The sequence below is a fragment of the Amblyraja radiata genome, chromosome 24 (assembly GCF_010909765.2).
Source record: "Amblyraja radiata isolate CabotCenter1 chromosome 24, sAmbRad1.1.pri, whole genome shotgun sequence".
Taxonomy (NCBI): Eukaryota; Metazoa; Chordata; class Chondrichthyes; order Rajiformes; family Rajidae; genus Amblyraja; species Amblyraja radiata.
In genome coordinates, this window is record NC_045979.1 from 28,594,867 (window position 1) to 28,618,337 (window position 23,471).

The 23,471-nt window shown below is 47.0% G+C and overlaps 1 protein-coding gene across 12 annotated transcripts in view; it reads left to right on the forward strand.

Annotated features, from left to right (window-relative positions):
* Window positions 1-23,471, forward strand: part of tead3 (TEA domain transcription factor 3) — a 231,197-nt gene that overhangs the window by 181,278 nt on the left and 26,448 nt on the right. For 9 of the 12 annotated variants that reach the window (XM_033042769.1, XM_033042773.1, XM_033042772.1 and 6 more), the window contains 3 exons: window positions 13,080-13,214; window positions 21,137-21,180; window positions 22,860-22,934. In XM_033042769.1, coding sequence (XP_032898660.1) covers window positions 13,080-13,214; window positions 21,137-21,180; window positions 22,860-22,934 — 254 coding nt within the window. The remainder of the gene's footprint in view (window positions 1-13,079; window positions 13,215-21,136; window positions 21,181-22,859; window positions 22,935-23,471) is intronic. The other 3 variants (XM_033042778.1, XM_033042779.1, XM_033042780.1) reach the window with 1 other exon arrangement.

Genomic DNA, 23,471 nt, shown 5'->3' on the forward strand with positions numbered 1-23,471 from the left:
TTACCGCTAATCTTCTGGCCCAGCTCGCCAAGATCCTTCTGACCACCACTGATTGTGCTGGTTTCTCACTCCTTTGCCCTACTTTGTTTTACAAAGTTGCATAGCTTCACGTACAATAACACTTTATTCTCAGATGTACCCATGTACAGTGAAATGCTGTGTTTTGCAAACAACCCGCTAAAGTCACACAGGAGACCTCACCTACATCGTACACAAGAGTCACCGCGCTTCTGGTGCCAACAAAGTTACAAAAGTTCCCCGAACAATCCTATCTTAGTTTAGTTTAGTTTAGAGATACAGTGCGAACAACAGGCCCTTCGGCCCACCAAGTCCACACCAACCCATGATCCCCGCACATTAACACTATCCCACACATACTAGGGGCAAATTACATTTATATCAAGCCAATTAACCAACAAACATGTGCGGGAGGAAACCAGAGATCTCTGGGGAAACCCAGGCAGGTCACGGGGAGAACGTACAAACTCCGTCCAGACAGCACCCGTAGTCAGGATCGAACCTGGGTCTCTGGCACCGTAAGCGCTGCAAGGCAGCAACTCTATCGCTGCGCCACCGTGCCGCTCATAAATCTTTTCACTGTCTGAAGAGGGGTCTAGAACCGATATATCACCTATCCATGTTCTCCAGAGATGCTGCCTGACCCGCTGAGTTACTCCAGCGCTTTGCGTCCCTTTGTGTAAACCCGCACCTTCTGCCTGCAGCCGCACGTGGCAGCGGGCAGCCCCCCACATGGTGCCCCTTTCGTTCTCGACCGACCCCGCGCCCGGTCCCCCAACATAGCCCCACTGTTCTTGCCCACTCATTTAATCCTTTGTAGACACCTTTCATTCTCCTCACTGCTCAGTCCCCTGCCTCCCTCGAGCTTCGTTGGTGAACTTGGATATGAGGTGCACTCTGTCTTCAGTCATTAATATAAACTAAGTACCCAATAGAGCGATCGCTGTGCCTTTGCCAAGGATTGCGACACCCCTATCTGAAAATTACCTTTTTATTTCCAGTGTTCTACCCTTTATCAATCCCCTTTAGCACGTATTAACGATATCCAACACCTTGTTAGTCCTTACGTGGAACGCAAAGTGCTGGATTAACTCAGTAGGTCAAGCAGCATCTGCGGAGGACATGGACAGGCAACGCTTCAGGTTAGGCCCCTTCATCAGACATAAGAACTGAAAAGTCGCCCCTCCATGTTCCCCATAGATGTTCAGCTAATCCAGTACTTATATCCCAAGCAAGCTTCTATCATCTGCAGTTCATTGTGTCCACCTTGTTAGCCCTTATTGCCTGCTAACACACACAATGTTGTTACTCATCCTTCATAAGGCCACTGATTTCCTTTCTATCCTGTTAGTTACTTCCCCCAAAATGCCTCGTTAGTTTTACCACATTTGATTTATCCACAATCAGAAAAGCAGGTTGATTCATTTTATGATGTTTCTAAGTATACTATTCCCAGACTCATTATGATGAGTTTAGTTTAGTTTAGAGATACAGCGTGGAAACAGGCCTTTCGGCCCACCGAGTCCGCGCCGACCAGCGATCCACGCACACTAACACTATCCTGCACACACTGGGGACAATTTACAATTTTACCGAAGCCAATTAACCTACAAACCTGTACGTCTTTGGAGTGCTGGAGTAAACCGGAGCACCCGGAGAAAACCCACGCAGGTCACGGGGAGAACGTACAAACTCTGTACAGCCAGCACCCGTAGTTTGGATCGAACCCGGGTCTCTGGCGCTGTAAGGCAGTAACTCTACCGCTGCGCCACTGTGCCACCCAATGATTTCTAGCACTATGCTGATAACAGATGCCCGGCGATCTGAGCCATTGTCCCTAATGTCGTCTCGCCCTTCTTTCTTAAATAGCAGCGTATCATGTGCTACAACCAATCCACTGGGACTATTGCAGAATTTAGGGAATTCTGAAAGGTCATTGGTAATGCATCTGCTATCTCCGCAATAGTGAGTTTAATAACCCTGGGATGCGGAGAATTGTGGACACAGCCCAGACCATCACGCAATCCAACCTCCCTTCCGTTGACCCCATTTACACCTCACGCTGCCTTGGCAAGGCCACCAGAATATTCAAGGGGGGGGATCTCACTCTGGTCACTCCCTCTTCTCCCCTCTACCATCAGGCAAGAGGTACAGAAGTGTGAAAACGCACACCTCCAAATACAGGGACAGTTACTTCCCCGTTATTATCAGGCAACTGAACCATCCTACCACAGCTAGAGAGCAGTCCTGAGCTACCACCGACCTCATTGGTGACCCTCAGACTATTTTTAATCTGACTTTACTGGACTTTATCTTGCACTAAACGTTATTCCCTTTATCATGTATCTACACTGTAGATGGCTCGATTGTAATCATGTATAGTCTTTCCACTGACTAGTTAGCACGCAACAAAATCTTTTCACTGTACCTCAGATAATGTGGCAATACACTGAACTAAACTAAACTATTGGATCCAGGAGATTTAGGTTTTATTCCCTCTAATTTATCCAGCACTTTAACCTTACTGATAATGAATTGAGCTTCCCCCTATGTTACTGCTATGTTTGTTGTCCTCTGCTTGGGAAGACGAGAGGAATATTTGTGGTTCCTGCTTCAGAGGCTTTAAAACATAGAAACATGGAAAATAGGTAGGCCATTCAGCCCTTCGAACCAGCACCGCCATTCAATATGATCATGGCTGATCATCCACAATCAGTACCCCGTTCCTGCTTTCTCCCCATATCCCTTGATTCCTTTAGCCCGAAGAGCTAAATCTAACTCGCTCTTGAAAATATCCAATTTTCGATGCTTTGTACATAGAAAATTGATAGGTTGTAGAAAAGTTGAAGGCGGGCCATCTTAACCTGGATCCTGCAACCCAAGTTCATAAACATTTGCCAGACATCCCAAGATAACATAAAATAACTTACAGAAGGATTATGTGGCCATGCGATAGGGACAGAAGTGGAAGTTTCAAGGGAAGCTGAAACAAGATGTTGAGGAATTGGAGCGCTCTCAGATCAGATAGTGTCTGAATACCAAGCTAGTTCACAGTTTATATCCAACATGGTTCATTCTCCTTGGTGTTAAAGCAAGCAAATACTTTTGTGAAAGGGAGGATAGAAATATATAAAATAGGTGCAGAAATAGGCCATTCGGTCCCTCGAGCCAGCACAGGCATTCAATATGATCACGGCTGATCATCCAAAATCAGTACCCCGTTCCTGCTTTCTCCCCATATCCCTTGATTCCATTAGCCCTAAGAGCTATTTTCTGTGGGTCATCATTTCCTCCCCCCCCCCCCCCCTCCCCACCTTTCTCAACCTGTACAAAATGAAATGATTTAATGGAAAAGACAAACAAAGAATCCCATGTGTAGGAAGGAACTGCAGATGCTGGTTTAAACCAAAGACACATAAAGCTGGAGTAACTCAGACAGCATCTCTGGAGGAAAGGAATGGGTGACGTTTCGGGTCGAGACCCTACTTCCACCTATACTCTGTTTAAGTAATTCTCACCTATTCTTTGCTTCTTATCTTCCCTCATACACTCACATTGACAAGATAACAGTTCAGGCCAGTCCATCATCTTGTTATATTGATTTTCAATAATATGCTCCATCTCCCTGTCCCTAAATCACCATCTGTAGTAATTACTTAACATCGAATTATTAATTTTCCTCCAACCTATTGCATTCACGCTGAAAGTTTGATTAGTTAATAGTGATGATTAGATACTTTAGACTTTAGAGGCACAGCATGGAAACAGGCCCTTCGGCCCACCAAAATGGCACTGACCAGCGATCACCCCATACGCTAGTTCTATCTTGCACACTAGGGACAATTTACAGAAGCCAATTAACCTACAAACCTGTACTTCTTTCTTTGGAGTGTGGGAGGAAACCGGAGCACCCGGAGAAAACCCACGTGGTCACAGGGGGAACGCACAAACTCCATACAGACAGCACCCGTGGTCGGGATCGAACCAGAGTCTCTGGCCCTTTAAGGCAGCAACTCTACTGCTGCACCTCCCTGCCGCCCTTTCTAGAAGAATCCGTTTTGTTTTGATTCATATGCATTCTTCCCTGGCTGATGATGAACCATTTAAAACATGAAAGGCTCTAATGTTTCCACTTCTTAAAACTTAAATCGAGATTTTCCGATTCCTGCTTAATACGACGTTTTCTTCCTTTTAAGTTGAGCTGGTGGAACCATTGCATTTCACTCGACACTTAAAGCTCAGATTATAATAGACAACAGATATCAAATAGGCAAAGCTACAGTATTTGTTTCTGAGCTATCTTTTATGGCAGGGCCGTGGAGCAAGTGCAGAACTGTAGGCGACATAGAGGCGCAGCTGATAGAGTTACTGCCTCGCATCATCGGGGCCCTGAGTTCAATCCTGACCTTGGACTCTGTCTGTGTGGACTCTGTGTTTGTACATTCTCCCAGTCACTGCAAAGGTTCCTAAAAGTACTCTGGTTTCCTCCCACATCCCAAAGATGTGCGGGTTGGTAGGTTAAGTGGCAACTCTAAATTGCCACTGTTATGTCGGTGGATGGTGATTAAATGTAGAGTTGCTTTAGTTAGGATTAAAAATCAATGAGCTGAAGGGACAGTTTCTATGCTTTCTCTCTCTCTCTGCCTCTGTAAATTGCTTTTCCTTTTGTGATTTAATGCCTTATTATTAATGATTATTAATTTTTATAATTATGATTAATGTATGAAAAAGTAACATTAGCAAATTTGCAGATGACACAAAGCTGGGTGGCAGTGTGAACTGCGAGGAGGATGCTATGAGAATGCAGGGTGACTTGGACAGGTTGGGGGAGTGGGCAGATGCATGGCAGATGAAGTTTAATGCGGATAAAGGTGAGGTTATCCACTTTGGTAACAAAAACAGGAAGGCAGATTACTATCTAAATGGCGTCAAGTTGGAAAAGGGGAAGTACAACAGGATCTGGGGGTCCTTGTACATCAGTCTATGAAAGTAAGCATGCAGGTACAGCAGGCAGTGAAGAAAGCGAATAGCATGTTGGCCTTTATAACAAGAGGAATCGAATATAGGAGCAAAGAGGCCCTTCTGCAGTCGTACAGAGCCCTAGTGAGACCACACCTGGAGTATTGTGTGCAGTTCTGGTCCCCTAATTTGAGGAAGGATATTGTTGCTATTGAGGGAGTGCAGCGAAGGTTTACAAGGTTAATTCCCGGGATGGCGGTACTGTCATATGCTGAGAGAATGGAGCATCTGGGCTTGTACACTCTGGAGTTTGGAAGGATGAGAGGGGGATCTCATTGAAACATATAAGATTATTAAGGGTTTGGACACGCTAGAGGCAGGAAACATGTTCCCGATGTTGGGGCAGTCCAGAACCAGGGACCACAGTTTAAGAATAAGGAGTAGGCCATTTAGAACGGAGACGAGGAAACACCTTTTCTCACAGAGAGTGTTGAGTCTGTGGATTCAGAGGGCGGTGGAGGCAGGTTCTCCGGATGCTTTCAAGAGAGAGCTAGATAGGGCTCTTAAAAATAGCGGAGTCAGGGGATAAGGGGAGAAGGCAGGAACAGGGTACTGATTGGGAATGATCAGCCATGATCACATTGAATGGCGGTGCTGGCTTGAATGGCCGAATGGCCTACTCCTGCACCTATTGTCTATTGTCTATTGAAAACTATCCTTAAATTGACCATAATCCAGCAATCAAGTTCAGCAAAATCATTGGAGTATTTGAAATGGGCAAGATCACACTGGTAATGCAGAAATGATTTTGAATTTAGAAAAAGCTTGAGGTGAGGACCTCATAGAAGGTTACCAAATAGTGAAAGGCCTGGATAGAGTCGATGTGGAGAGGATGCTGCCACTAGTGAAGAGAGTCTAGGATCAGAGAGCACAGCCTCAGAGTAAAAGGATGTATCTTTAGAATGGAGATGAGGAGGAATGTCTTTAGTCAGAGGGTGGTGAATCTGTGGAATTCATTGCCACAGACAGCTGTGGAGGCCAAGTCAATGGATATTTTGAAGGCGGAGATTGATATATTCTTGATTAGTGAGGCTGTTTAGGGTTTTGGGGAGAAGGCAGGAGAATGGGGTTGAGAGGGAAAGATAGATTATCCATGATTGAATAGCGGAGTAGACTCAATGGGCCAAATTGTCTAATCCTGCACCTGTGACTTATTTGTCGAAGGTCCAGGAGAGTATTTTGGGCCCAGGAGTTTAATTTTCCCTTTTGGTATTCCTGAAATAAACGAATTCAGTGCTAGCTTACTAGGATTACCTGAGGCTGATAAACCTTCATCACTAGTGGGATATGGATAGGACAGGTGTGGAGGTACATGGATAGGACAGGTGTGGAGGTACATGGATAGGACAGGTGTGGAGGTACATGGATAGGACAGGTATGGAGGTACATGGATAGGACAGGTTTGGAGGAATATGGGCCAAATGTTGGCAGGTGGCACGAGTGTAGCTGGGACATGTTGGCCAGTATGGGCAAGTTGGGCCGAAGGGTTTATTTCAATGCTGTATCACTCTATGACTATACTGTAAGTCATATGGCATGCAAGCCCCAAGGGTTCAACAGTTTAGAAGGCTGAGTGGAATCTGGACAGTGCAAGGTGCAAAATTAAAAGAGGGATTTGAGGTTTATGAACTGGCAGTTAAAATGAAAGAAATCTCCCCAAATCTTTCTTTAAATACATGAAAGGAAAAAGGATAACCAAGAAATGATTAGGTGGGCACGTGGTAGAGTTGCTTCCTTACAGCGCCAGAGGCCCAGATTCGATCCTGACCGCGGGTGCTGTCTGTACGGAGTTTGTACGTTCTCCCTGTGACCGTGTGGGTTTTCTCCGGGTGCTCCGGTTTTCTCCCACACTCCAAAGACGTACAGGTTTGTAGGTTAATTGGCTTTGGTAAAGATTGTAAATTGTCCCTCGTGTGTAGGATGGTGCTAGTGTACGGGGATCGCTGGTCGGCCCAGACTCGGGCCTGTCTCCGCGCTGTTTCTCCAAACTAAGCTAAACCATAGTTGAGGTCGTAAGGCACACCATCATTTTTACAGGGATCCACGTCAGTACATTGCATCATTTGTCATGGAAATGGGGAATGTTGTAAAGGAGAAGGAATGTGATGGATTGGGAATAGTGAACAGGGAGAGAAATTATTGCGAAGATAAACATAGTGGTGTAGCATGTGACAAATTAGAGTGGATGGAAGATTAGTTGACTAAGTGCAGGTGTAAATGAATCTTTTTCTGCTAGGCAAAGTGAAGTTTGGCAGGAGGTTAATTCTGGAGCCTCAACTTTCACCAATTGACATAAATGACTTGGGCAAAGGGCACCAAAGGTATGACTGCTAAATTTGCTCAAGACTCAAAGATAGGTATGGACGACATCAAGAGGCTACAAAATGATACCGAATGGTTGAATTAATGGACAAAGAAAATAAATAATAAAATCATAATAAAAGAAAGACAATGAAAGAATAAAAAATACATTGTTGACCATTTTGGCAGGAAAACTATAGGAGTGTGTAAGTGGTATGAGTTTGCAGAGCTCGGATACAGAAGGACCCAGTTATAGTAGTGTGTAGAAAGGAACTGCAGATGCTGGTTTATGCCGGAGATACACATGGAGTAACTCAGTAGGTCAGGCAGCATCTCTAGAGAAAGAGGATGGGTGAGGTTTCGGTTTGGGGCCCTTCTACAGCCTGCCATCTGAAGTTGTGCTCCAGTTTTATCGGGCTTTGTGTGTGTGTTCTGGCCATGTATTGGAAGTAGTTTAGAGAAGGTTTAGTTTGTTGTTGTTGTTTAGTTTAGAGATACAGCACGTTAACAGGCCCTTCGGCCCACCTAGTCCGTGCCGACCAGCAATCCCCGCACACGAACACTAGCCTACACACACAACAGGAACAATTTACATTTATACTGAGCCAATTAACCTACAAACCTGTACGTCTTTGGAGTGTGGGGGGAAACCAAAGATCCAGGAGAAAACCCACGCAGGTCACGGGGAGAACGTTGAAACTCCGTACTGACAAGCAACCGTAGTTGGGATCGAACCCGGATCTCTGACGCTGTAAGGCAGCAACTCTACCGCTGCGCCACTGTGCCGCCCCTTAGCTTACTAGACTAGTATCTAGAGTTGGTATGTTGCTTTATGCAGAAGGATGGACAGGTTGGTGTTATTACGTACATACAACATATCTGGAACATACAAGATCCAAACAGTCAGAGGAGAAGAGGGAATGACTGTGGTGTATGTGGTCCTTGATTATGTTAGCTGTTTTCCCCGAGGCATGGCGAAGAGCAATGGAGTTGATGATGGGGAGGCTGATTTGTGTGGTGGACTGGGCTGGGTTAACCAACTCTGCAATTTCTTGCGGTCCCAGGCAGAGCAGTTGCCATTACCAGAAGCAATATTCCCAGAGAGGATACTTTCTATGGTGCATGTGTGGGTGATTAGTAAAAGTTAGTGGAGACATGCAGAATTTCCATTTCCCAGTGAGTAAGTCGAGGTGTTTTCATGGTTGTAGAATCACTGTGTTTGGATCAGGGCGAATTGTTTGTGATGTTTACGCCTAAGAACTAGAAGCTTTTGACCATCTCCACTTCAACATCACTGGTGGTAACTGTGGCGTGCACACCACCACACTCCCTGAAGTCAATTATCAGCTTGGCTTGTTGACATTGTGGGAGAGATTGTTGTGTAGAGTGATACAGCGTGGAAACAGGCACTTCGGCCTAACTTGCCCACACCAGCCAACATGTCCTATCTCCACTAGTCCCAGCTGCCTGCGCTGGGCCCTTATCCTTCTAAACCTGCCCTATCCATGTACCTGTCTAAATGTTTCTTAAACGTTGCATTAAATTCCCTGGGTGGCGGGACTGCCATGTGCTGAGAGAATGGAGCGGCTGGGCTTGTATACTCTGGAATTTAGAAGGATGGAAGGGGATCTTATTGAAACATATAAGATTATTAAGGATTTGGACACGCTAGAGGCAGGAAACATGTTCCCGATGTTGGGGGAGTCCAGAACCAGGGGCCACAGTTTAAGAATAAGGGGTAAGCCGTTTAGAACGGAGTTGAGGAAACGCTTTTTCACACAGAGAGTGTGAGTCTGTGGAATTCTCTGCCTCAGAGGGCGGTGGAGGCCGGTTCTCTGGATACTTTCAAGAGAGAGCTAGATAGGACTCTTGAAGATAGCGGAGTCAGGGGATATGGGGAGAAGACAGGAACGGGTACTGATTGTGGACGATCAGCCATGATCACATTGAATGGCGGTGCTGGCTTGAAGGGCCGAATGGCCTACTCCTGCACCTATTGTCTATTGTCTATTGTAATAGCACCTGCCTCAACTACCTCCTCCAGCAGCTCGTTCCATACACCCACTACTCTGTCTGAAACCGTTACCCTTCGCATTCCTATTAAATCTTTCCACCCTCAGCTTAAACAAATGTCCCTGGTCCTCGATTCCCCTAATCTGGGGAAGAGACTGTGCGTCTACCCGATCTATTCCTGTCATGATTTTGTACACCTCTATAAGATCAGCCCTCATCCTCCTGCGCACCAAGGAATAGAGTCTGAGCTTGCTAAACCACTCCCTAAATCTCAGGCCCTCGAGTCCTGGCAACACCCTCGTAGATGCCGTCTTCAAACTGTGTTCCCGAGCCCTCCCATCCCATTCCTGCACTCCATCGCATCACTGCTTTACATTCTGCCTATGACAGAGGTGTCATCTGCAAGCTCGTAAATGGTCGGAAGGAACTGCAGTTTAGTTTAGAGGAACAGCGTGGGAAACAGGCCCTTCGGCCCACCGAGTCCGTTATTACACATCTCCTGCTTTGCCATATTCCACGATGAGAATAGTCCTTTACTCTGCCAGTTTAGAACTTTTCTGGCAAATTCTCCCCACATCCTCATGAGGGAAATAAATTTTGTAGACGCACAGAGTCTCCTGCTCACAGTAGGGGAATCGAGAGACAGAGGAGATCAGCTTAAGGTGAAGGGGGAAGGATTTAATAGGAATCTGAGGGGTGACTTTTTCACACAAAGGGTGGTGGGTGTATGGAACCGAGCTGCCGGAGGAGGTAGTTGAGGAAGGGACTATTGCAACGTTTAAGAAACAATTGGACAGGTATCTGGATAGGTCATAAGGTCGTAAGTGATAGGAGCAGAATTAGGCCATTCGGCCCATCAAGTCTACTCTGCCACACAATTATAGCTGATCTATCTCTCACTCCTAGCCCCATTCTCCTGCCTTCTCTCCATAACCGTGACATCTGTATCTATCATTGGACAAGTTTGGAGGGATATGGGCCAAATGCAGGCAGGTGGGACTAGTGTAGTTGGGACATGTTGGCCGGTGTGGGCAAGTTAGGTCGATGGACCTGTTTCCACACTGTATCATTCTATGACTCCATCTACTTTCTGCTGTAGCTGTCCTAGGTTTACAGCCAAGCTTGGGATAACTCCATGGCTTTGCATATCTGGAAACACTTTTCTAGCATTTATTCTGCCTCGCAAAAAAGAGGCCTGAACGAAAAATCATACCCTCAACAAAAATTAAACCTAAAACTTATTTTAAGTGATGCGGCTGGTAGAGCTGCTGTCCCACCCGGGTTCCATCCTGATCTGGGGTGGAGTTTGCACCTTCTCCCTGTGACCCTGTGGGTTTTCTCCGGGTGCTCCAGTTTCCTCAAACATCAAAAAGGGTTTGTAAGTTAATTGAGCCCTCTGTAAATTGTCCCTCGTGTGTAGGGAGTGGATGGGAAAGTGGGGATGACATGGAACTAGTGTGAACGTGAGGCCAATGGTCGGCGTGGACTTGGTGGGTTGAAGGCAGGAGAATGGGCCTCTGTAAATTGTCTCTGGTGCGAAGGGAGCGGAAAGAAAGTGAGATAGCATAGAACTAGTGTGAACTGGTGATTGATGGTCAGCATGGACTCGATGGGCCGAAGGGCCTGTCTTTATATTATAAGTCAATCATAGAACATAGAACAGTGCGGCACAGAACAGGGCCCTTCGGCCTACAATGTTTGTGCCAAACATGATGCCAAGTAAAAATGATCTCAGTGCCCGCACATCATCCATATCCCTCTATACCCTGCACTTCCATGTGCCTATCCAAAAGCCTCTTAAACACCATTATAGTGTATGCCTTCATCACCACCACAATCAATCAATCATACAAATGCAAGCGAGATATATGGTAAATTGGGCCCTGCCATATTTATTTTCTGTGGGATCTGAGCTTATTACAACATCACCCCCATGGGATAGACACAAAAAGCTGGAGTAACTCAGTGGGACAGGCAGCATCCCTGGAGAGAAGGAATGGGTGAGGTTTCGGGCCGAGACCCTTCCTCACATCCCCAAGAGGTGCTTTGTCAGTGCAGCATCAAGGTCCCGTGCATTGGAACATGGTCCCAAAGCATGGATGACTAGCCAAGGTTTAGCCTCGTGCATCTTGTGGTCTTCCAGTCTCGAGCTACAGCTAACAGGTCCTCGCATCACCTATTGTGTAGCTCAGCAGCATTGCCTTGATCGATAGCCTGACTCATCCCAGCTACCACGGGCGGCACACTAGCGCAGAGTTAGGGTTGCTGTCTCACAGCGCCAGAGACCAGAGTTAGATCCTGACTACAGGTGCTGTCTGCGTGGAGTTTGTATGTTCTCCCTGTGACCACGTGGGTTTTTCCGGAGTTTGGGCTTAGTTTATTGTCACGTGTACCGAGGTACAGTGAAAAGCTTTTGTTGTGTGCTAACAAGTCAGCAGAAAGACAGCACATGAGTTTTCTCCGAGTTTTCTCCGGGTGCCCCTGTTTCCACCCACATCCCAAAGATGTACAGATTGGCTTCTGTTAATTGTAAATTGGACTCTAGTGTGCAGGATAGTGCGCAGGGTGATCGCTGGCCGGCGCAGACTCAGTGGGCCGAAGGGCCTGCTTCCACACTGTATCTCTAAAGCCTAAAGCAAAGCTTCTGCAGAATTGATGGTAGCCGTGGGGTGGAAAGGGGGAAACCGTTCAGAGCGTTCACCATTACTCCAGCAGGCTGTGCCATTCAGGTTGAATTCCGTGCAGTCCCGAGAGAGCCGCTTGTGACCACTGCATTTAGTAGTCAAGGGAAAGACCATTAAAGGACTATGTTATCTTGCAATGAGAAGAACTGACCTCAAATGACCCAAGAAGAATAAACCCACCCTTTCTCTGTTAACCACCATTTGCTTTTTCTTTTATAGAGTTTTGAATTAACAAATGACAAAAGTTGGCCATTTTCCATTTTTTTCTTCCCCCAACATAATTCTTGGAAAATTGATACCAATATCCTGTCAGTTTTAACCAGTCTTCAAAGAACCTGTGGAAAGATTCCCAAGATAATTATTTCCCCCATTACCCCAATGCATACAGTATGGATCAATGGTGCCGCAGTAGAGTTGCTGCCTTACGGGGCCAGAGACCCAGGTTCGATCCCTACTACGGGTGCTATCTGCATGGAGGTTGTATCTGTGACCAGTGGCCATGTGGGTTTTCTCTGGGTGCTCTGGTTTTCTCAAACATTCTTAAGGCATGCAGGTTTGTAGGTTAATTGGTTTAACTTGGCCCTGGTGTGTAGGTTAGAACTAGTGTACAGTGATCACTGGTTGGTGTGGAAATGGTAGGCCAAAGGGCCCATGTCCATACTATATCTCTAAACTAAACCTAACTAAGGTTAAGCATGAATTAAAATTACTCCCTTTCTCTATCCTACTGTGAGACAATATTTGGGCGTCTTGTCCATTGTTGTATCCCAATAAATGATTAAAAACTGAATCTTGCTTCCAGGAAGATGCATCAGAGATTTGATACCTCAAATAAAATGGATTCAGTGAGATAAGATGTTCTTGAATAATGTTATAATCTTGGGGAAATGAGCAGATCTAACTTCATGCAAGATGGCAAAGTTACTTTAATCGGTCTTTCCCATTGTTAGTTTTCTTATATTGAGTTTACAGTATATTTTGATTATTTTCTGTCATCTATTTATCTACCGTGTGTTACTAATCCGTATTTCATTATCTTTAAAGGATCAAGCTTCAAAAGATAAGGCCCTCCAGAACATGGCCGCCATGTCTTCCGCACAAATAGTCTCGGCGACTGCCATGCAGAGCAAATTGGGGATAACACCAATCCCACAGGCTTCCTATCCAGGAACAGCCAGGGTAAGGGTCTTCAGTCTGCTTCCAGAACCCTGTTAACGTCTGCTGACTCAGGCATTTGGGGGTCATAGCCCCAATTCCCTGTTGGTTGCCATGTCAACCAATAGCACTTTTACCTCTTCTGTTAGGAAGTTTTAAGTTGCAAACCTTGCTCCAACCTTGCCAAATTTTGCAGTAGTTATAGGCGGCACGGTGGCGCAGTGGTAGTGTTGCTCCCTTACAGCGCCAGAGGCCTAGGTTCGATCCTGACGATGGGTACAGTCTGTCTGGAGTTTGTACGTTCTCCTTGCGACCTGCGTGGGTTTTCCCCAGTATCTCCGGTTTCCTCCCACACTCCAAAGATGTGCCGCTTTGTAGCTTGGTAAAATAGGCTTGGTATACTTGTAAATTGCCCCTTGTGTGTGTAGCATAATGTTAAAGTGCGGGGATCGCCTGTCGGCGTTGTCTCGGTGGACCGAAGGCCAAAAAGTACATGTAAAGGCCTCTACGATACCGCTTGGGTGAAAAACAAGTGGCGTCTTTGTTATGTTGGCTAACGTTTACCCTTCAGCCAACACGCGTGGTTGCGCAGCGGTAGAGTTGCTGCCTTACTGCGCCAGAGACCCTGGTTCGATCCTGACTGTAGGGAGTTTGTACATTCTCCCCGTGACCTGCATGGGTTTTCTCCGGTTTCCTCCCACATTGCAAAGCCATACAGGTTTGTAGGTGGATTGGATTCAGTGAAATTGTAAATTATCCCGGGTCTGCGTAGGATAGTGTTATGGGCCTGTCCCACTTAGATTAAATTAGATTAGATTCATTTATTGTCATTCAGAGTCTGAATGAAATTTCGTTTCCCTGCAGTCATTCATATAATAAAAAACGACAAAAACACACAATCAGCACAAATGTAACATCCACCACAGTGAGTTCACCAAACACCTCCTCACTGTGGTGGAAGGCAAAATCTTAAAGTCTCTGCCTCTTCCCTCTCTGTTCTCCCTCTGCGCCGAGGCGATCCAGGCTCCAGATGTTGTGACCCCACCGGGTGATGGTAAATCCCGCGGCTCAACCGTGCTCCGCGAAAGGGCCGGTTCAAACTCCGCCAGTGGTCGCTGCCGCCGCCACAGCTCCAATAGGCGACTTTTTAGTCCTTGTTCCTTGTTTCTACATTAGAGCGGGGCATAGAGCCTGTCCCACTTGCATGCGATTGCATGCGTCTGGCGCGACCAAATGCGGTCGCTTGAGGCGTATGGCCACGCGGGGCCAGTCCCACTTAGAATCGCGGAGGCGTATGGCGTTGTGCGGGGCTGGTCCCAACATCGCGCGTTGCTCCGAAAATCTTGCACTGTCTGAAAATTTTGCGTGCCAACGGCCTGTCGGCACGCAGGCGCATTGCGGTCGTACGCAGCGTCTTGACGGCGTGCGCCTAGCGCGTGGTGTTGCGCGATGACGTCACCGTCCGACGCCCAAATTCAGTTGGCCCGCCTCCTGCCCAGCTGATTGGTGAGTATGACGCAAATTATGTCACGCGCGAACTTAGCGCGTACTTACCGTGTACTTAGCGCGAACTTAGCGTGAACTCGGCTTGCGTTTGGTCGCGCCAAACGCATGCAATCGCATGCAAGTGGGACAGGCCCTTATCTGGTCATTTAATTACATCATCTATATGTAAAACTGCCTGTTGCATTTCTTTTGTTAACACGGTAATTACTCTTTAAAAAGTGATTCATCTGCAGTAAATTACTCTGATTAATGTCAATGAAAGAGTTCTTATCCAAGGCAATGGTCAGACAGTGCATTCGTAAAGAGGTAAAGATAAGGCTGGAGTCGTCATTATCAAATTTAGTCTTAAACCTCATCATGCCCGTTATAGATCGGGCCACATGTCATCGCCTTTCCTAAGTCAAACTGACTCAGAGGAATTATGATGAATGAACCATTAGTTAAATATACTTTGGCTTCAGTGTATATGCACAGCTGGGACAACAAACTCAGTGTAATAATAGCAGTGTCTACCAGCTGTGTAAAATGGTAGCAGTCAATGATATGGCCATAACCCCGTTTAAAGAATATTTATTTACACTGCAACTGGTATGTTTAGTTTAGAGATAGAACGAGGGAACGGGCCCTTCGGCCCATCGAGCCCGCGCCGACCAGCGATCACCCCGCACACTAACGCTCTCCTACACACACTGGGGACAATTTACAATCATACCAAGCCGATGAGCCTGCAAACCTGTACGTCACTGGAGTGTGGGAGAAAACCCACGTGGGTCGCGGGGAGAACGTGCAAACTCCGTACAGACAGCAGCCGTAGTCAGGATTGACTCAGGATGGGCCGAATGGCCTAATTCTTATGAACATGAATGCCCAGAGAAAACCCATGAACGTATGTAAAAGCGAGCTAGGCCCCTGTAACGACTTAACTCTCCCTCTCCAGCAGAGCGTAATGGGTTGGCCAAAAGGACTGAATGAATCTCCCCATGTCCCCATGTTTTGTTGTTCAGTCAAAGGCAGAACGCTTAATTGGTAACTCATTCAGGATGCTAAACATCCACACTGTCTGCTGTAGGCACACAACATCATGCAGTGTTGTACCTCAGTTGCAAAATGCACTCCAATAATTCCCCAAAGTGTTTTCAGTAAGCCATTGCAAACCAACCAGTGGTTTAATTTAGTTTGGTTCAGAGATACAGCGTGGAAACAGGCCCTTCGGCCCACAGAGTCGGCACCGACCAGCGATCCCCGCACATTAACGCTATCGTGCCTCGTTGCACGTGACAATAAACTAAACTGAATTACTACACACACTGGGGACAAGCTTACATTTGCACCAAGCCAATTAGCTCACAAACCTGTACATCTTTGGAGTGTGGGAGGAAACCGGAGCACCCGGAGAAAACCCACGCAGGTCGCGGGGAGAACGTACAAACTCTGTACAGACAAGCAGCCGTAGTCACCCGTAAATGGGGTGCCGCCCATTTGTAGCAGTACCTGCTATCTTGAAGAACATGGTGCATAGGAACACCATCCCTTCCTGGTGCACAAGAAAAAAGGTTGTGTAGCAAGGACCTGCAGAAGTTGATTTATACCGAAGATAGACACAAAGTGCCAGAGCAACTCAGCGGGTCAGGCAGCATCTCTGGAGAAAAGGAATGGGTGACGTTGAAGGGTTTCGGCCCGAAACGATGCCTATTTCCTTCGCTCCATAGATGCTGCTGCACCCGCTGAGTTTCTCCAGCTTTTTTGTGTACCTTCGATTTTCCAGCATCTGCAGTTCCTTCTTGAACACGAAACATCACCTATTCCTTCTCTCCAGAGATGCTGCCTGACCAGCTGAGTTACTCAAGGAAATAGGTTACCTGCAGATTCAGAATCACCAGTCAAAATCCTGGAACTGGGGAAGAGTAATTTTGCTACAAGAACTGTAGTGGTTCAAGAAGCAATTATCCGCCAACTTCTCAAAGGCAGTAAGGGTTGTATGATGGCGCAATGGTAGAGTTGCTGCCTCACAGCGCCAGAGAGCCGGGTTTGATCCTGACTATGGGTGTTGTCTGTACGCTGTCTGTACATTCTCCCCGTGACCTGGGTGGGTTTTTACCGGGATCCCCGGTTCATTCCCACACTTCAAAGACGTACAGGTTTGGTAGGGGAATTGGCTTCGGTATAATTGTAAATTGTCCCTAGTGTGTGTAGGATGGTATTAGTGTGCAGGGATCGGTGGTCAGCGTGGACTCGGTGGGCTGAAGGGCCTGTTTACGCGCTGTTTCTCTAAATTAAAGAAAACTAAGTGAGGATGTTGAACTCTGGCCTTCAATTGAAAAAAAGTGACAAGGAATTTTGTGCAGAGTATGATATGGATAATTGCCAAGATTATCTTTTTGATACCCCTCTCTTCCCAAAAGGGAGGAGATTCCTGTTGAGATGTAGTTTGCGGGTGGCTCGAACACTTCAATGGTCCAATGGTACCTCACAAATGCAAACATGCAGTGAAATTACTTTCTCACACACAGTCCAGTAGAATATTCCCAAACCTTAGCACATCCTCGTTTAGCAAGTGTACAGAAATAGTCCACTGAGTGAGGGGCGGCACGGTGGCGCAGCGGTAGAGTTGCTGCCTCACAGCGCCAGAGACCCGGGTTCCATCCGGACTATGGGCGCGGTCCGTACGGTGTTTGTACGTTCTCCCCGTGACCGCGGGGTTTTGCCCGGGATCTCCGGTTTCCTCCCACACTCCAAAGACGTACAGGTTTGTAGGTTAATTGGCTTCGGTAAGAATTGTAAATTGTCCCCAGTGTGTGCTAGAGTAACAGGTATCGCTGGTCGTCACGGACTCGGTGGGCTGAAAGGCCTGTTATCGCTCTGTATCCCTAAACTAAACTAAGCCTGCATGATAGAAGTGCCATGTTTTGGCACCATTTTCAAAATCTAGTCCACTATGGGTCTTGTGAGCGGTGCCCGATCCAGGCAAGCCCCAGGCTGCTACAGGGCCTTCCTTCAACCTGACGTTCCCCTCACCCGTCCACCTTCTTCAGTATCTTTCAATGTGAATGCACATGATACTGGATGAAGCACATTAACAGGGTGCGCTACAGAGCAATCATTGTAGTCTTGCCCCACATTTGCCTTCTATCGAACGCCATTGATGATATTTTAATGAACCCATTAAAGGTTTAGTTTAGAGATACAGTGCGGAAACAGGCCCTTCAGCCCACCATGTCCGCACCGACCAGCGATCCTTGCACATTATCCTTGACACACTCAGGGATAATTTACAATTTTACCAAGGCAATTAACCTACAAACCTGTATGTCTGTGGAGTGAGGGAGCAAACCAAGCACCCGGGGAAAACCCACGCAGGCCACGGGGAGAACGTACAAACTCCGTACAGACAGCACCCATAGTCAGGATCGAACTCGGCTCTTTGGGGCTGTAAGGCAGCAACTCTACCGCTGCGCCACCGTGCCACCCTTGTTAAACAGTTGATAAATAGATAGTTGGTTGAGATAGAATCTCTTGCTTGCTTTTATTTCCACCCCTTTTCTAATCTGGGATACTGGGTCCAATGGTATTGCAGCCTTATCTGCTGAATTCAATGATATATAATGGGTCCGATATTGAACGGAAGATATTCTTGGTAGATACGGGCCAATAGTAGACGGCTGCTCTAGCCCACTAATGCAACTGAATGGAGCAAACACAATATTCTATTGGCAATAAGGATGATTGACCTGTAGTTTTCCAATGAAGGAAGGAAGGAAGTATCGATGCTCTCATAAGAGTTGTCAGAATGGTTGCATCTACTTCTTCTTGCGTATGGCGTGCACAGCCTAAAGTTGTAGGACAACTTGTACTATTTGATCTTATTTGATTGTGCACACCAGGTTGATTGCATTCGTTGAAACAGGGCGGACCACGTGACGGTTGCAATCTCCCATGAAACATCAGCACCAGAGTATTACTAAAGATGGACACAAAATGCTGAAGTAACTAAGCAGGACAGGCAGCATCTCAGGAGAGAAGGAATGGGTGACGTTTCAGATCGAGACCCTCGTACAATATTGACTGAACTGGGCAATCAATCTCTGATCACCATAATCAAGAACAATTCCCCCCCACCCCCCCCCGGTCACTCCCTCTTCCCCCCTCTCCATCGGGCAACAGGTACAGAAGTGTGAAAACGCACACCTCCAGATTCAGGGACAGTTTCTTCCCAGCTGTTATCAGGCAACTGAAACATCCTATCATCAACTAGAGGGCGATCATGACCCACCATCTACCTTGGACTATCTTGGATATCCTTGGACTATCTGTAATCGGACTTTTCTGGACTTTATCCTGCATGAAACGCTATTCCCTTTATCCTGCATCGGTACACTGGGGGCAGCTTGATTTAATCATGTATAGTCTTTCCACTCACTGGATAGCACGCAACAAAATAGATGTTCACTGTACCTCGGTACATGTGACAATAAACTAAACTAAACCACTGTCAGCCCAAATATGAGGCAGGGGGTTCCCAATATTAAACTGCCTTGGACCTACATGTCCAAAGTCATCATTTACTTTCCAAAGAGGTTAGACCATACAGATGTTGGCCGCAGGGATGAGTTGGAGAGGGTCTAGAGGAGGTTTACAAGAATGATCCCGGGGCTGAATGGGTTAACATATGAGGAGCATTTGATGGCTCTGGGCCTATACTTGCTGGCGTTTAGAAGGACGAGGTGGGGGGAGGGGGTGGGGGAAGGGATTTTCATTGAAACCTACCAAACAGTGAAAGGCCTGGAATGTGGAGAGGATAGAAACATATCAAATAGGTGCAGGAGTAGGCCATTTGGCCCCTCGAGCCAGCACTGCCATTCAATGTGATCATGGCTGATCATCCACAATCAGTACCCTGTTCCTGCCTTCTCCCCATATCCCTTGATTCCTCTAGCCCCAAGAGCTCTATCTAACTCTCTTTTGAATGCATCCAGTGAATTGGCCTCCACTGCCTTCTGAGGCAGAGAATTCCACAAATTCTCAACTCTCTGGGTGAAAAAGTTTTTCCTCATCTCAGTTCTAAATGGCCTACCCCTTATTCTTAAACTGTGGCCTCGGGTTCTGGACTCCCCCAACAACGGGAACATGTTTCCTGCATCTAGCTTGTCTAGTCCTTGGTTTACAGTAATGGGAGAGTCAAGGAGCAGAGGGCACAGCTTCCGAATAAAAGGACATACCTACAGGAAGGAGATGAGGAGAGGAACATCTTTAGCCAGAGGGTGGTGAATCGGTGGAATTCATTGTCACAGAAGGCTGTGGAGGCCGTGCCATTGGGTATTTTTACAGCAGAGTTTAATAGGTTATTGATTAATCAGGGAGTCAAAGGTTACAGGGAGAAGGCAGGAGAATGGGGTTAAGTGGGAAAGATAGATCAGCCAGGATTGAATGGCAGAGCAGATTCGATGGGCCGAATGGCCTAATATTATCTATGTCTTATGATCTTATAGTCATAGTGTCATACAGCATGGAAACAGGCCCTTAGGCCCAACATTCCCACACCGGTCAACATGTCCCAGCTACACGCCTCCCACCTGCCTGCGTTTGGCCAATATCCCTTTAAACCTGTCCTATCCATGCACCTTTCTAACTGTTTCTCAAACGTTGCGATAGTACCTGCCTCAACTATCTCCTTCGGCAGCTTGTTCCATACACCCACCGCCCTTGGTGTGCACATCTTATGACTAAATTATCATAAGGTCATATGTGATAGGATTAGGCCAGAATTCGGGCAATCGGCCCATCAGGTCCACTACGCCATTTAATCATGGCTAATCTATCTCTCCCTCCTGACCCCAATCTTCTGACCCCCGCACTAATCAATTACTTGATGTTGCAGAACTTGTACAATACTGGATAGACACAAAATGCTGGAGTAACTCAGCGGGACAGGCAGCATCTCTGGAGAGAAGGACTAGGTGACGTTTCGGGTCGAGATTCTGCTTCAGACTGCCAGAAGCGTCACCTATTCCTTTTCTCCAGAGATGCTGCCCGTCCCGCTGAATTACTTCAATAAAATGCAGGTGCTCCTCACAGATGGAGTCCAACCGAAAAAGTAGAAAAATAGAACTGCTCAATACACAAAAGGACACAAAGTGCTGGAGTAACTCAGCAGGTCAGGCAACACCTTTGGGGAACATGGATTGGTGACGTTTCTGGACGTCTGAAGAAGGATCTTGCCTTGAAACGTCACCTATCCATGTTCTCCAGAGATGCTGACTGACCCGCTGAGTTACTCCAGCATTTTGTGTCCACCTTCGATTTAAACCAGCATCCGAAGTTCCTTCCTACACATTTTATACAATACTGGAATCTGAAGGGGATCAAACCTGATGATGAACAGATTGTGCCTCTTGCTTTATGAATGCAAAGATCTTTATTGTGTTTTGTTTTTGTCGTTGCAGTTTTGGCCTGGTCCGCTTCCTGGTCAGCCTGGGTCCTCTCAAGAGTAAGTATCTGTCAGGTATCTTCGCAATTTACAGTTCTGTCACCAATAACATTATTCATCTGGCTTTGGTCCAAGTGTGATCCATTGATCTGAATTAAAGGTGACCCCACCCCTCCCCCATTCTCCATCCACCCATCCCCCCCCCCCCCCCCCATTTTATGGGGGATTGAATGGTTCCTTTTTTACCCCCATTAACAAGTCCTCTGGTTGTGAAGAGAGACACAAAAGGCTGGAGTAACTCAGCGGGTCAGGCAGCATCTCTGGAGAAAAGGAATAGGTGACGTTTCGGGTCGAGGCCCTTCTTCAGACTGAGAGTCCGGGAAACGGAAACGAGAGATACAGACGGTGATAGAGAGAGATGTCGAACAAAGGAATTAAGGATATGCAAAACGTGTAACAATAATAAAGCAAACCGACACTTGTTGGAAGTGGGCTAGGTGAAAATGAGTTATGCGGACAATGAAACTAGTACAACGACTCGGGTGGGGGAGGGATGGAGAGTGGGGGGGATGCAAGGGTTACTTGAAGAGAAATCAATATCAGGCAGCATCTCTGGAGAAACGGAATAGGTTACGTTTCAGGATGAAATCCTTCTTCAGACTGGGGGAGAGGGAAACTAGGGGTAAGAAAAGATACAGAACAAATCAGGCCAAAGAGCGCACAATGGTCCATTGTTGGCTGCAGAGGAGGTGATAACGAAGAGATACCAACAGTGAAACTAGTACAACGACTAGGGTAGGGGAGGGACGGAGAGAGAGGGGATGCAAGGAATACTTGAGGTCAGAGAACTCAATACTGATACCGCTGGGTTGCAAGTTGCCTAAGCGAAATATGAGGCGCTGTTCCTCCAATTTGCGTTTGGCCTCGCTGTTGTGAAGTCTTGTTAACAACAGTGAAATCCACTCGAAGGTACCACTGGGTTGATCTCAAACATAGATCTTATCAGCTTTGCCGCACGCAGGGAATTTCATTCTCTGCTCCGGTGTACAGGAATCACAGGGTTAAATCTTTCCGCCGCTTGGTTTGTGGAGATCATGACGGACCTCAGATGTTGGGTGTTGTGAGGATTTGGAAGTTAACGATAAAGGGTTGCTGGTTATCGCTTCCCAATTTTTGTACCGAACTGTAAAATAACCAAAGTTAACCTTGTTCTCGGTGTATTCTGTTTCGAGAGTGACCAAATGTTGACCTTGTTATTTAAAACGAGAAGCTTTCAGTTCAGTTCGGTTTAGTTAACTGCCACTTGCACCGAGGGACGGTGAAAGGCTTTTTTGCCGCGTGCTAACCAGTCAGCGGAAAGACCGTTACACATGATTACAGCCGGGCCATTCACAGTGTACAGATACATGACAAGGGAATAACACTTGGTGCAAGGTAGAGCCAGCAAAGTCCGATCGAGGGTAGCCCGAGGGTCACCAAAGTGGTAGATAGATGGCAGTTCTCTGGTTGTGGTCGCATCGTTCAGCTTTGTTGTGATGCTCTAAATACTCACGACGCACTCCATGCAGGGGATGGCCAGTGATGGCGAGTGGGAGGCAGAGGGGGGGGGGAGGGGGGGGGGGGGAAAGGGTGGAATGAAAGGTGGTTTTAAGTGGTGTTGTTGAAATGATAACGATGGTTTATTTTGGGTCAATTGTCTTTCTCCCTCTGTATTTTTCTCTCTATATATCTGGTGCCAGCAACATCCCAGAGCTGGCAGGGTGTGGATGGAGGCCCAGAGACCCATGGAGCAGCACACCCACTGAGGGCCGCAGGTGAGGAAGATGGGAGGTCGAGTTGGCCCCGGGGCTGCATTCTGAGGGCCGCTGGTGTCTATTGATTCCTGTGTTTGTACCCTGTGCTGCGCGCTCTTCCCCTTGTCCTCCAGGCGAGACCTCCTCCCCCCTCCCCCTCTCTCTTTGCGGTCACGTTGAGCGGGAAAGGGAACTGTAGTCGGGAAGTTGCAGACGTTCCTGCTCAACTCTGCTCATGGTGTCAGGGGGTCAGCGGGCGAAGGCAGGAGAATTTGTGTGTTTTTATGACTGTTGGCAGATCCATTTCCTTCCTGGGATAAATAAAGTTCCATTGTATCGTAGAATGGGGTTGAGGGGGAAAGATAGATCAGCCGTGACTGAATGGCAGCATAGACTCGATGGGCCGAATGGCCTAATTCTGCTCCTAGAACATATGAACTTACGCTCTGAGGTCTTGCATTGAATTTAATGTTTAGTGGAGGAAGAGCAAATCTTCCTCAATTGGAAAGGACACAAAGTGCTGGAGTAACTCAGCGGGCCAGTCAGCATCTCTGGAGA